This window comes from Malaclemys terrapin, chromosome 5 (genome assembly GCF_027887155.1).
Source record: "Malaclemys terrapin pileata isolate rMalTer1 chromosome 5, rMalTer1.hap1, whole genome shotgun sequence".
Classification (NCBI taxonomy): domain Eukaryota; kingdom Metazoa; phylum Chordata; order Testudines; family Emydidae; genus Malaclemys; species Malaclemys terrapin.
The window spans coordinates 113879162-113892784 of NC_071509.1; the positions used below are offsets into that span (position 1 = coordinate 113879162).

The 13623-nt window shown below is 40.2% G+C and overlaps 1 protein-coding gene across 1 annotated transcript; it reads left to right on the top strand.

Moving 5' to 3' along the window:
* Positions 1-1006: 1006 nt before the first annotated feature.
* OSTC (oligosaccharyltransferase complex non-catalytic subunit) lies at positions 1007-13365 on the top strand. The gene is made up of 4 exons (XM_054030504.1): positions 1007-1244; positions 5362-5455; positions 8381-8578; positions 12692-13365. The coding sequence occupies exons 1-4, from the start codon at positions 1106-1108 to the stop codon at positions 12708-12710; spliced, it is 450 nt and encodes a 149-aa protein (XP_053886479.1). The 5' UTR covers positions 1007-1105; the 3' UTR covers positions 12711-13365.
* The last annotated feature ends 258 nt before the right edge of the window (positions 13366-13623 follow it).

Consider the following 13623-nt stretch of genomic DNA (forward strand, 5'->3'; position numbering starts at 1 on the left):
GTTAAGAGTGCCGCACCTGCCTGGCATCCAGCTTTTCTGTGGTCTAAAGATAAGGAAGACCCAAATACATTTTGCAACTTGGAATGTTCAGGTATCAGAGGGGTAGCCGTGTTAGTCTGAATCTGTAAAAAGCAACAGAGGGTCCTGTGGCACCTTTAAGACTAACAGAAGTATTGGGAGCATAAGCTTTCGTGGGTAAGAACCTCACTTCTTCAGATGCAAGAAGTGAGGTTCTTACCCATGAAAGCTTATGTTCCCAATACTTCTGTTAGTCTTAAAGGTGCCCCAGGACCCTCTGTTGCTTTTTGGAATGTTCACACACTCCTCGACAGAGGCGCCCAAGCCGGGCGCAGACCTGCCACACCCCGTACTGTACTGGCGCGGTACAACCGAGAGATCGCTGCCCTTACACCGACACAGGGCTTGCTGCGGGTGAGCTGCCGCGAGAAGTGGGTGCTGCTGGTTACGCTCTCTGCTGGATTGGCCGCTCTGAGGCTGAACACAGAGGCATTTCCCTGCGCGCTGTTGCTGGGGCAAGGGACACACTGAACAGCCTGAACACACCTCTACCTGCGCAGCGCAGCGCCCCGCACGTGCTCCCCGGCCGGGGCCGCAACCGTAACGTAACGGGCGTCTACTAGCTATAGCACGGCGACAGCGCCCCGCCCGCCCGGTTCCGCACTGTGGGCGGGGCCTCCTGCTCTGTGGGCGGGGCTTCAGGTGGGTCAGTCCCGCCCGAGACTCTCTCCCTTAACGTGTCTTGGCCACGTCAGGTGCTGCTAGGATCTGGCAGGTGAGTAGTACTGATATTCTCCAGACATGTATAGTCGGCTTGAATCTCCAGAGTTTGGAGGTGTTTTAACGACGTGAGATTTTATATCTTGCGTTTTTCTCCAGGTGACCTTTACCGTGCTCAATTTTGCACTTTTTCGCCCCATTCGTATCACCTTCCAGGACCCCGCTGTTGCCCTGCCTTCCCTCTGAGGCTGGTTTCCGCTTCCGTATTCGTGTAGAGTGCGGGAGACGGTGGCCGCGGCGGGTCAAGCCGGGGCAGCGGCGGTGCTCGGTTTGATTAACCTGCCGCGGTGGTGGTTGGGTTGCTATCATGGAGACGCTCTACCGGGTGCCGTTCGCGGTGCTCCAGTGCCCCAACATCAAGCTGAAGCGGCCGAGCTGGGTGCACACGCCCTCGGCCATGACCGTCTACGCGCTGGTGGTGGTGTCCTACTTCCTCATCACTGGAGGTAACGGGCCCGGGCGGGCGGAGGACTGGGGGGGGGGGGGGCAGGATTACGCCTGTTCTCTCCGCTCCTAGGGCGCCTGTTCGGCCGGGGGACAGTGGGGTTACCCTTATCTCTCTCGGTGGGAGCCTGGCCGCGGGTGGGTGCCTCCCCGCGCTCTGTGGGCAGCGGTGCTACCTGTGCCCTGTAAGGACAAAAACAGCAACCGGCCCATTTCCCCACGGTGAGCAGTTTGTGTCACTACACCCCGCTCTCCGGTGGGGTTCCCAGAGAGGGATCTTCTTTGCCCGTGGTGTAAAGCCCCACATCCGCGCTGAGGGTGGCACGCAGCTCCCCGTCCCCGCTGGGGCGATGGCCGCAGCTCTGCGAACACCAAGGCGGTGGACAAGGTTTTGGGTGCGAGGTTCAGCGATAGGCCTTGGCGAGGATCTTAGTTCAGGTGTAGTAACGGAAGAGGTCTGTGGGACGAAATCCATCTCCAGACCAGAATACAGTTGCTCAGTATAGGCAATATCGGAAATCAAACTGATACTGTGTTTGATTTTTTGAGCCTGAGTCCGGAGATGAGTGTGCCATGGGGAGAAACCTTTGTTCCTATAGACAGACCTACTTTCTAGACTTGGCTTTTGGAAGGGGTAATTTTAAGATAGCTCTTACAACATCTTCCTCTAGTGGTGAAGGACTTTGCTCTGTGTGTTTCAAAGACATTCAAAAGTTCCCTTCTTTAAATTGATATGCAACCTGAGACGAGCAGCCCCTAAACTCCCTTAATGCTTAGATTAGGCTACCTATGACTCTTATATCTGTTATGTCAGTGAGGTGTATTACCTGCTCCTCCCAACCCCCCAAAAACCCCCACCTTTGCCTTAATCCTGATGCTGGAATGGGACTTTCTAGTATGTGGTATGTAGAATTTAATCAGTGATCAAATTGGAGATTTCCATGCATATCAGAAAACCTTATCTTAGCTTTGATTACTTGGTTTTGGGAGAGTGTTGATTAAGGAATGAGGATGATACTGTTGAGCAGTGACTTGGCAGGTGTCTGTTTTGTTTTCCTATGCAAACCCTGTAGCAGTTTTTGGCTTATTCATCACTGCTGCTGCTTAATATGAGATGGTATGTGGATCACAATCTCTTTCTCTGTTTAGCAAAGGAAACTCTAGTCAAGTGACACAATGTACTTTGGTTTGATGCACCAAAGAAACATAATTCTGCATTTATTATAATTATCTCTAAATTACATGAGAAGTCTGTTGCGCTAGTCTGCAGAGCTGATACCCTCTCCCTTCAAATCCTTCATGAAGATCCTCTCTTTGTCACCTACAAGAAATATAGGTAGAGAGGCATGTAGAATAGTTTATATTAGGGCTGTCAATTAGTCACAGTTAACTCATGCAATTAACTCAAAAAATTAATCGTGATTAATCGCATTCTTAAACAATAGAATACCAATTGAAATTTATTAAATATTTTTGGATATTTTTCTACATTTTCAAATATTCATTTCGATTACAACACCGAATACGAAGTGTACAGTGCTCACTTTATATTTTTTTATTACAGGTATTTGTACTGTAAAAATGATAAAAGAAATAGTATTTTTCAATTCACCTCTTACAACTACTGTAGTGCAATCTCCTTATTGTGAAAGTGTAATTTACAAATGCAGATTTTTTTTGTTACATAACTGCCCTCAAAAACAAAACTGTGTAAAACTTTAGAGTCTACAAGTCCACTCAGTTCTACTTCTTGTTCAGCCACCCGCTAAGACAAATACGTTTGTTTACATTCATGGGAGATAATGCTGCCCGCTTCTTATTTAAATGTCACCTGAAAGTGAGAACAGGCATTTGCATGGCCTTTTTGTAGCCGGCATTGCAAGGTATTTACTTCCCAGATATGCTAAATATTCATATGCCCCTTCGTGCTTCGGCCACCATTCTAGAGGACATGCTTCCATGCTGATGATGCTCATTTAAAAAAATAGTGCATTAATAAAAATTTGAGACTGAATTCCTTGGGGGAGAACTGTGTGTCTCCTGTTCTGTTTGACCCACATTCTGCCATATATTTCATGTTATAGCAGTTTTAGATGATGACCCAGCACATGTTGTTCATTTTAAGAACACTTACACAGCACATTTGACAAAACGCAAAGAAGGTACCAATGTGAGATTTCTAAAAAATAGCTACAGCACTCAACTCAAGGTTTAAGAATCTGAAATGCCTTCTACAATCTGATTGGAATTGGGGTGTGGAGCATGCTTTCAGAAGTCTTAAAAGAGCAACGCTCGATGCGGAAACTACAGAACCCAAACCACCAAAAAAAAGAAAATCAACCTGTTGGTGGCATCTGACTTGGATGATGAAATGAACATAAGTCAGTCTGCTCTGCTTTGGATCGTTATCGAGCAGAACCTGTCATCAGCATGGACACATGGCCTCTGGAATTGTGGTTGAAGCATGAACGGACATATGAATCTTTAGAGTATTTTGTACTCTATGTAAATATCTTGTGACGCCAGCTACAACAGTACCATGCGTACTCCTGTTCTCACTTTCAGGTGACTTCGTAATCAAGAAGCGGGCAACTTTATCTCCTGCAAATTGTAACTAAACTTGTTTGAGTGATTGGCTGAAGTAGGACTGAGTGGACTTGTGGGCTCTAAAGTTTTACATTGTTTTACTTTTGAATGCAGGGTTGTTTTGTACATAATTCTGCATTTTGTAAGTTCAACTTTCATGAGAGAGATTGCACTGCAGCAGTATTTCTTTTGTTTTTTACTGTAAAAATATTTGTAATAAAAAATATAAAGTGATCACTGTATACTTTGTATTCTGTGTTGTAATTGAAATCAATATATTTGAAAATGTAGAAAACATCCAAAAATATTTAACTAAACGGTGCTCTATTCTTTAATTGTGCGATTAATCATGATTATTTTTTTTAATTGGTTGACAGCCCTAGTTTATAGTAATTAAAATCCCATGTCAAGACATGGCTAATTTGTCCTCCTGACCACTTTCATTGTATGTTGTATTTTCTGCTCCCTCTCCCTTTCTTTCCCCCTACTTCTCTTTCTGGGGCTGAGCATATGCCTCCTGTGACTTTATACAGTGCCTCAGATGCTGCAGTCACTGCAGAAACAAATAAGGAATGTGAAGCTCAACCACAAGAGGCAGTAGCTCAAGTAAATTTGCTGGAATAAATTTAGAGTTTTATATAAGTAACTCCTAAAATTCTAGATTAAATTCAAAATTACTGCTAAAGTTTACAGGATCCCTGTCAGGCTCAATGACATTGTAACATGAATCTTCCCATGATATTCTCTAGTGTTTGTACCAATAGAGTAAGAAAGAATGGTCCCTAAATAGAACACCACTGTACATTTTGGGTCTTTTCAGCCAAAAGTGGTCTTTATTTTTGTTAACCTTCTAAAGGTAAATGGAATTAATCAAGTTAACAATCACAGATTAAACTCGATTAAGTAGAAAAACAAGGTCTAGTGTTCTAGGCTCTGATATGGTGAACAGTTATGACTCTACACATTCACAGTCCTTGAAGCACTAATCATGTATAAGCTGCTTACCATTACGGGTATGTTTACACAGCAGCTGGGGTGCTGATTCTCAGCTCTGGTAGACATACACATGCTAGGAGCGGTTGAACTAGTGAGCTAAATATAGCAGTGGTGGTGTGGCAGCTCAGCTGCCTGAGTACCTACCCAGGGGGTTTGACAGGATTGTACTCAGGTAACTAGCCTGAGCCAGTGGCCATGCTGCTACTTTTTGCATGCTAGCTTGAGCAGAACTACCATGTGTATATCTACCCAAGCTGGGAACGACCCTCCCAGCTGCTGTATAGATATACCCTAATGTAAAAAATGGCTTTCTGAAATGTCTGAGATTCATCCCCCTATAATTTAAGGTTGTACCTTGATTGATTGATTGTGTTTCTTAGCATTTGAACAGGAGATGTAAAAAGTCATGTAATTTACTAAACTGTTCCCTTTCTAGTCATACTGTCTGTAGAAGGAAATCATTCTCAATATTTAGAGATGGATGATGATGGCCCATAATTCAAAACTAATGTCCCTTTTTTTTTTTTTTTTAAATAGGAATAATCTATGATGTGATTGTAGAACCTCCCAGTGTTGGGTCTATGACAGATGAACATGGACATCAGAGACCAGTGGCCTTCTTGGCATACAGGTAGAAATTATCCTTTGTCATAATCGAATGGTCTCTCCCTGACCTGCAAACAGATGAATGCAAGTGAACCACAATGCTCTTGTAGAGCTCCATTGACTTCAGCTGTGCTTTCTGAGGGCCCCAGGATCCACAAATATGAATCTGATTGCACTGATTGGAGCCTTCATTTGCAAATGAATTGTTTAAATATCCACTGTATACATCGCTACCTCGATATAACATGACCCGGTATAACACTAATTTGGATATAACGCGGTAAAGCAGTGCTCGCGGGGGGGCTGCGCACTCCGGTGGATCAAAGCAAGTGCAATATAATGCAATTTCACTTATAATGCGGTAAGATTTTTTGGCTCCCAAGGACAGTGTTATATCGAGGTAGAGGTATATTTTATATATAGGCTTGGAAGGATTTGACTTTTATTGTGTGAAATTTTAATATCTTTTTGTATTTTTATCAATTACATTTTTGCATTACAAGAAATGAAATTTCTGGTAGATACTAATTAATTTTCATGAGTAGAAGTCAAGATTTGTAACAAGCTATATTTGATCATATTTCATAACTATAATATCTTTAATTACTTGTCAGAGTTGATAGAATACACCAGTTGTGTAATGTGTTTTTATATTTTTCCTTTCTGTTAAACTTTTTGTTTAATAATGGGTGAAAGATTTTTGTGTGCTTGTTTGTGAAAGGAACAGTGGGTGGTTGCAAATATGTTTACAATTAAAACTGAATACCCCAGTCTAGTTGTGTGTATTAATATAACCTGTCTTTAGCTGGCTTTCACTTTCTTTTCTATCCCAAACTCTTTTTCTACTATTTTGAATGACCATTTTTCTGTTCCACATCAAGTTCTGCTGTAAGGGCAAACCACAAACCTTATTTTTCTAATTACTCTCAACAGCAATAAACTGTGGAATTCATATCCATAATTTGCATTCAGTTTGTGAACCCAAAATAAAATGATGGATTTTGATAATTTGCAAGATTAAGGTCTTAGTTATTTTGCATGAGTGCAGGGGACTACCCATATGGAGTAACTTGTAGTTTAGGATCAGATTTTGTTCAGTTTGAAACCTAAATCTACAGTGTCTGTCCTTCAAAATTAGTTCAGCAGATGCTTCTTGCTTAGAATCTAAAATTTTATTAGAGGTGAAACTAATCTAGTCAGAAGTTAGTTGAGAAGATTAAGGAGTAGTTTACAGAGCTCTGGATTTTGACTGTCTGGACTGGTTATCCTTAATTTCTGCAGAGAATGATGGGGCTTTTTTTGTTTTTGTTTTTTTTAACTAAGGTGCCTCATTGTAAAAAAGAGAGCTGACACTGTTTAAATAAATAAATTGATCATAAAATACATAGTAGTTTCTCATTGTTACTCTTGACTCTGGGAATTGTTTGTGCTCAGAATTAACGCCTTCCAATATATGCCTCAGATTTCTTTGGAGCACTGCAATATACATGTTTCAGAGTGGTAGCCATGTTATTCTATCAGCAAACAGAACAAGGAATACTTGTGGCACCTTAGAGACTAACACATTTATTTGAGCATAAGCTTTTTGTGGGCTAAAACCTACTTCATCGGATGCATGCAGTGGAAAATACAGTAGGAAGATATACATACACACACGCAGAGGACAAGAAAAAGTGAGTTACCATACTAACTATAATGAGAGTAATGAATTAAGGTGGGCTATTATCAGCATACATGAACCACATGGCTCCAGGAAGGTGGGAGCACTTTAGTGAAAGTCATGGGGAAGAACAGTGTAAAAGATTAGACTATTTATCAAGATTAGATACTAATATGAAATGCTCTGCTCCCTTGTAGATCCTTCCAGCAAAGTGCTTTGTCAAGATGGTGGTGTAAACCTGTATTACAAATTGGAAAACTGAGGCATGGATGTATTAAGGGACTTATCCAAAATCATGCAGTGACAGAAATGAGAATGCAGTCTAGTGCCAGGATTCTCAACCTTTTTCTTTCTGAGTCTCTCCCCTCCTTCCCCCCAACGTGCTGTAAAAACTCCATGGCCCATCTGTGCCACAACAACTGTTTTTCTGCATATAAAAAACAGGGCCAGTATTAGGGGGGTATCAAGCAGGACAATTGTCCAGGGCACCATGCTGCAGGGGGCCCTGTGAAGCTGAGTTGCTCAGGCTTTGGTTTAAGCCCTGGGTGGCGAGGCTCAGAGCCCCATGCTTCTGCCCCATTAGGTGGGGTTTTGGCTTTCTGCTCTGGGCCCCAGCACGTCTAATGCTGGTCCTGCTTGGAAGACCCCCTGAAATCTGCTGGTGATCCCCCAGGCGACCCCGGACCTCTGTTTGAGAACCACTGGTCTAGCGCACCTTACTCCTAATGCTGTGCTAGACCATGGAGACACAATTCCTCCCTTGATATTGACTTAAATAACCCTTCTCTTCTTGCAGTGACTGGAATTCGGGGTTTGTCTTCCAAGCACTGGGTTGGGAAACAAACTTGAAAGCTCAACAGTCGAAGTCTTGGGTCCCTACTTGCATTCATTTGTTAACTTATTTTTGCTTTCAACCAAGATACATTTGAAATTACCACTCATATCTAAAATTCTAAATAAAGAAATGTATAAAATGTGGTGGTTTTGCATACAGTTACATTACCCTTTTATGAATACTCATGATTAAAAGCACTTGCAAAGTACTGATCCAGGAGCTAAATTTTATATTCATCCCTTATCATGATTGACTTCGTATCAGGAGACAGTGGAACATAACACATGTTGCTGGGGCTAAGTGTGTAAACATCAAAATGAACTGTCCTGGATTTTTGTAAATTGGAATCAGATCAAAATATTATATTAAATAGCTAGCTCTTGAAGTGGAAATAATACCTTGAGGGACTGGTGTTCCATTGAAACATCTTTTACTTTTTTCTTTTCTTCCCCCAGAGTAAATGGACAGTATATTATGGAAGGACTCGCATCCAGCTTCCTTTTCACAATGGGAGGCTTAGGCTTCATAATTCTGGACCGATCCAATGCACCAAATATTCCAAAGCTCAATAGATTTCTGTTGCTTTTTATTGGATTTGTCAGCGTCCTGTTGAGCTTCTTCATGGCAAGAGTTTTCATGCGGATGAAATTGCCGTAAGTTATTTAGTACATTTCATGCTGTTCTCCCCTTCCTTTCTGTTACTGATAAGCAGGGATCCTAGTTTTCTGTGATAAATCACAGATTTGTATGGGTTTTTTTCCACGATTAAAGTGGAATGCTGAACTTCCAGTTCCCCTAGCCACTATAAATATAGGTATCAGTTGAACACAATGTTTTATTGGTATATTTACATTTTTTAAGCAAGTTCGAAGCCTTCCAGTGCTATCAATCATTATAAAATAAAATTAATAGAATTGCAATTTGTATTTCTTACATATACCAAATATTTCTATGTCTGCTTTCTATATTTTCAGAAAATTGTTTTTTTTAACGCACAAAATAAAAAGCAAAAATTGCTTTTATATTAACATTAGTCCTGGAGGCTGAAGTGAAATTTGAGATGCATTAAAATACACACCCCTATAAGTCATTGAGTAACCGCTATATGCCAAAGCAGTGTATTGGAGTGTGTTTAGCTATGTACAGTAGAACCACATTTATCTGGGCCTCCATTACCTGGCTCTCTGTACTATACTAACTGAACCACCAGCCGCCCAGGGCTGACTGTGGCAAGGGCTCGGGCGGTCAGCGTATTCAAAAATCAACCACAAGAGGGGAGGTTGCGCCCATTGAATAAGTGGCACTGGTACTTTCATCAGTAAAATTTAGTTAATAAGTTTACATTTTTTTCACAAAATGTAAAAACTAAAGAATCTCTGTAAAAATGCATATTCCACATTTTTCTCTGGCAAACAGATTTCTAGGATCCCAGCTAAGTTTACAAAGCACTACATCTGAAGCAAGGATAAGTTTTATGTTTAAAAAAAAGTTGGTGTAGATTAAACATTCACAGCTTTGCTTTAAGGTGTTTTAGTTAAAATTGGAATCTGCCCTCTTTAGGGAGGTGTGACGTTTTTGGGTCTGCCCATTCTGAAACATGTTGTGCAGGGAGTGACAAGCTCCCTGTCAGAAATCATAGCTACAATACAGTTGGATTATAGACTGGATGGGTTGGATTTTGAGGAAAGATTAAAAGACTTAATCTATACAGGTTGGCCAAAAGCCAGCACAGGCTTTGGAGAGAAGCATAAATAGCTAAGCATTGGGAGGATGGGAGATGAATTAGGGGTATAACAAGGTGAAAATTAAGAAGGAGAATTGAGGCTAGCTGGGAAATTTTTCACGGGCTGTAGAACAATCTTCCAAGGAAGGTAGAGTAATCTTTGTTCTTGCATGTATCTACTGACAGGGCTTTCGAGCTTCTTGATTCTGTGTTTTCCAGTCTATCCAGTAGCTTATAATGAATTCATTTTATTTTTGCTGCCTGCCTTTCTTTTCTCCTTCCCTTCCCACTTCTTAACCCCACTATGACCTCTAGAGCTGCCAACAGCAGCAGTTTCTTTGAGGGCCACTGCTAAAACCACTCCATGAATTAACTGGCAGGAGATGTGTTTTTTTTTAAATAATGATATGGTCATTCTCCATTTCTTGGAGAGTCACTAAATCTCCTCTCCAATATAATTACTAGCCCATAAAGTGTTGGATTTCCTGGCAGTGTGTAGCAATGCAGCATGAAGCATCAGCATACAATAGATTTATTTTTTTAATCAAATGTGGCTGGTCTCAAGAGTTTATGGTCATGTTTGAGAAACTCCGAAGAATAGGAAGGAAATCTTACAAGACTCATTTGTGGCTTAGACATATGTTCTAACAAGAACAAAGGTTTTACATGAGGTACTGACTTTGTATCATTTCAGTTAATTTCCTAACAGGCTTTTGTTCACTGATTGTTTAATATTCAGGAATATCTTGCCTAAGGGAAAGTTTGTCACATATGACTGCCAAATAACTTGCTAAATCCTCATTAATGAAAACACAAGACTTATCTGATACAGGACACGACACTGAATTTTATTTTTATTGAAAGGCAGGCAGTTCCTAAATTACTCAAGGCACAGAAAAGCCTTTGTATTCTGGTGGTATTCAGTACATTGTTTTTGATTAATGTGGACATCATTCTTGTTTTGCATCTGAGAACCACAGGTTTAAAATCTAAAAACTAAACTAATACATACAGGTTAAATCATGATTCCTGTTGTTGTAGTTATACTCACAATAATAGACTTAAGCTGTCCCTTCTGTTTTTGCTCTGATTTTCAAACACACAGAATTGTGCTAGATGCCTCAGAGAAACAAGTAAAGACAGTCCTTGCTCTGAAATGTTGTGGTTCAGACGTGATTCAAGATGTGAGAACCATAGACCGACAAGGAGAAATTGGGGAAAGGAAGGACAAGGGTTGCAATAATATACAGCTACTCTGTAAAACGTGTGTGTCTCGGCCGTTACTTTACCTTAGTTCATGGAAGAAGTGGAGGTTAGAGGAGACAGGAAAGGAGAAAAGTTGGGGCTGAATTGTACCAGTTTGGGCTGACTGATGTAGGATCTTGAAATTGATAGTCTATGTGAGCAGCACAAATGCAGAACCTTTCACAAAATATAATAAAGGCTTCCAGAATTTATGATGATAAAGGCTAGGTTGAGAATAATAGACTAAATCTGTTCCAGTGATTATATCACAGTAAAGTGGGGGTGGAGGGTGGAGTGCTCAAGCTAGTTAGCAGAGCAGGTTCCTGTTTGAACCAGTCTCACCCTTGAATCTCTCAGCAAATTTCTCTGCAGTTAATGGCACAAACACTAAGGCCAGGAAATGCTGGTATATAAAGATGCCCCTTTGATTTGCTAGTATAAAAGTCCCTTGCCAGCCTGCTGGGATATCTTCTCAGCCACCTGGCTATAACTATCTACACCCAAGCACAGCTGCCGTGATTCTCTTCATTTAGATCCCTATCTACAGTAGGTAATAGTGTGCCAGTGAAGGAGAAATTTCCCAGACTACTACAAGTTGGTAAAAAGGAATGGAAGAAATTTCTTCCAAGGAACGATTTACAGGATTCTTTATAAAATCCTTATTAAAAAACATTAACCCAATGTGATGGTTATTGAGACCTCTGTGGATGGACTTGAGAGGCCTATAAAATTCCCAGATTACACTTCTGAAAGTTTTTGATCTTTAATATTCAGCAAATGAAAATTTCCTTTTTGGTTAGGGAGGGTTGTTTTTTGTTTTTGTTTTTTTTGGTTGATAAACATAAACCCTCCACGGACATGAATGTGATGAAAGATCAGAAATAAGACAGGATTTTAAGACGTGTTTCAAATGACCAAAGATGTAGCCTTTTTTTAAGGACACAGAGTTGGTGTTTTAAATATTCCAACAGTGCCAAAAGTGTTTCCCACTATTACAGCGCTTGTTTGCATATGTTACCAGAACAGCACAACAAAGATGCCAGTTTGAGCTTTACTATAAAATGTTAGAACTGTAAACTGAATTTCCATTTCTTTAAATTTCAGACAATTGCAGGGAATAGCTATCTTAATTTTATACAGACCAACTCGAAACTTGTATTTAGAGAAGTTGATGTAGGGGCAACTGCAACTGGTTTCAACCACAAGCCAATGTTTGGAGTTCACCTTGGAGAATAATCTGGTTGACAGCTAGTAAAATCAGATTTTTGGACCTGAGACCTAATTATAACTAAACTCCAGTTAATTAACCTAAAACAGGGAGAACAGAGAGAATCCTTGGATCCATACTTTATTGTATGGTTATTTATGAACAACTTTATCCCTTGGTCTTCTGTTTTTGAAAATTATATTCTTAAGAGGCTCTGGAATTGTGGACCTAAACTTGCATTAATATATCGCACACACCACGGGAATAGGTTGTGTGTTCTGGTGAAAATTTGAATATGGAATAGTCTCATTAAGTTTTAACTGAGTGGAAAGTTTCATAAGTATCCATTGACGATGTTTCTAGTGAAGGTCTATACCATAACATTAAGGCTTGCACAGTCATTTTAGCTGTTTGTTGTTCCTTATTGTTTTCTCATTAAGATTTTTTTTGTATAACTTTTTCAATTGTTTAAGTCTGACAAATGAGTACACTGGTAACCTGATATAGCTTTATCTTGAAAATTGTAATCTGTTCAGTTTAGATGTGCTGTGCTCCTAACTTCTCTCTCTTAACTTTTATTTTATCCTGTAGGGGATACTTGATGGGTTAGTGCCTGGTGTGATATATGCAAGCACAAAGTGGATTTGCTTCTCTTCATGAAGAGCTTAAAAACAAGCAATCTATAAAAATTATACTGTCCCCTACAAGAAGACACAAGAAAGGTCTAGTTACGCGAACCAGCAAGTGCAAGAAGTGCTTCCAACTGTCTCCTTTCATAAATAAAAACCATCATTACCAGTGGTTGGTGTATTTTTAAAACAGCATTTTATCACTTGTCTATTTCTATCTTTAAAAAAGAAAAAGTTACTGAACTGTTACTTAGCTTTAGGTATGAATTTGTATCTTGAAACAATTCACTGTAAAATGTAAAACTGGTATTTTTCCCCTCCTCGTTTTTTCCCTTAACCTGACTGAGATATTGGGCAAATGTTGGGCAATTCCTGATTTTAAAGTGTGCAGCACTCTGGCCTTTTTTCCTGTGGCCTGCCCCATACCAAGTTTATACCTGGAGAGAAGTCTTTTGGTGATGCTTTACTATCACACACACTGTGTCTAGTGAAGTTATTTCTAAGGCACCAATTGCCTTGATATTCATGGCAATGCATTAACAAATCCAGATGTACATTGGATACAACATTGTGTGAGTGAATTTGTTTTTGGAACAGTGTATGAAAGGAGCCAAATTAAACATATTTTCTACTAAACCACTTGCATTTTGTGTGATTTCTAAAACAGAGTAATCTTTACAAATTGTACACAATCTAGTCTGTAGGTTCTGCAGTATCAATGCTACTACACAACGGTTGTTTACTTAATGTATCTTTTATTGGATAGTGATATTGTAAACTGTAGGGGGCAACTGTAACTGTCTCTCGTAAATTCACCAGAGCCTGCAGTTCTTCTCAGGCATGCATTGTATCGAAATGGTACACCATTACCAATAACAAGTGAGTTATTGAATT

What these genes read in the sequence shown, in the direction of transcription:
- OSTC (XM_054030504.1), top strand. Translation starts at nt 1,106, where the DNA reads ATGGAGACGCTCTACCGGGTGCCGTTCGCGGTGCTCCAGTGCCCCAAC. An exon ending in CTACTTCCTCATCACTGGAG is followed by an intron (nt 1,245 to 5,361) that starts GTAACGGGCCCG and finishes TTTTTTAAATAG; the next exon opens with GAATAATCTATGATGTGATT. An exon ending in GTGGCCTTCTTGGCATACAG is followed by an intron (nt 5,456 to 8,380) that starts GTAGAAATTATC and finishes TTCTTCCCCCAG; the next exon opens with AGTAAATGGACAGTATATTA.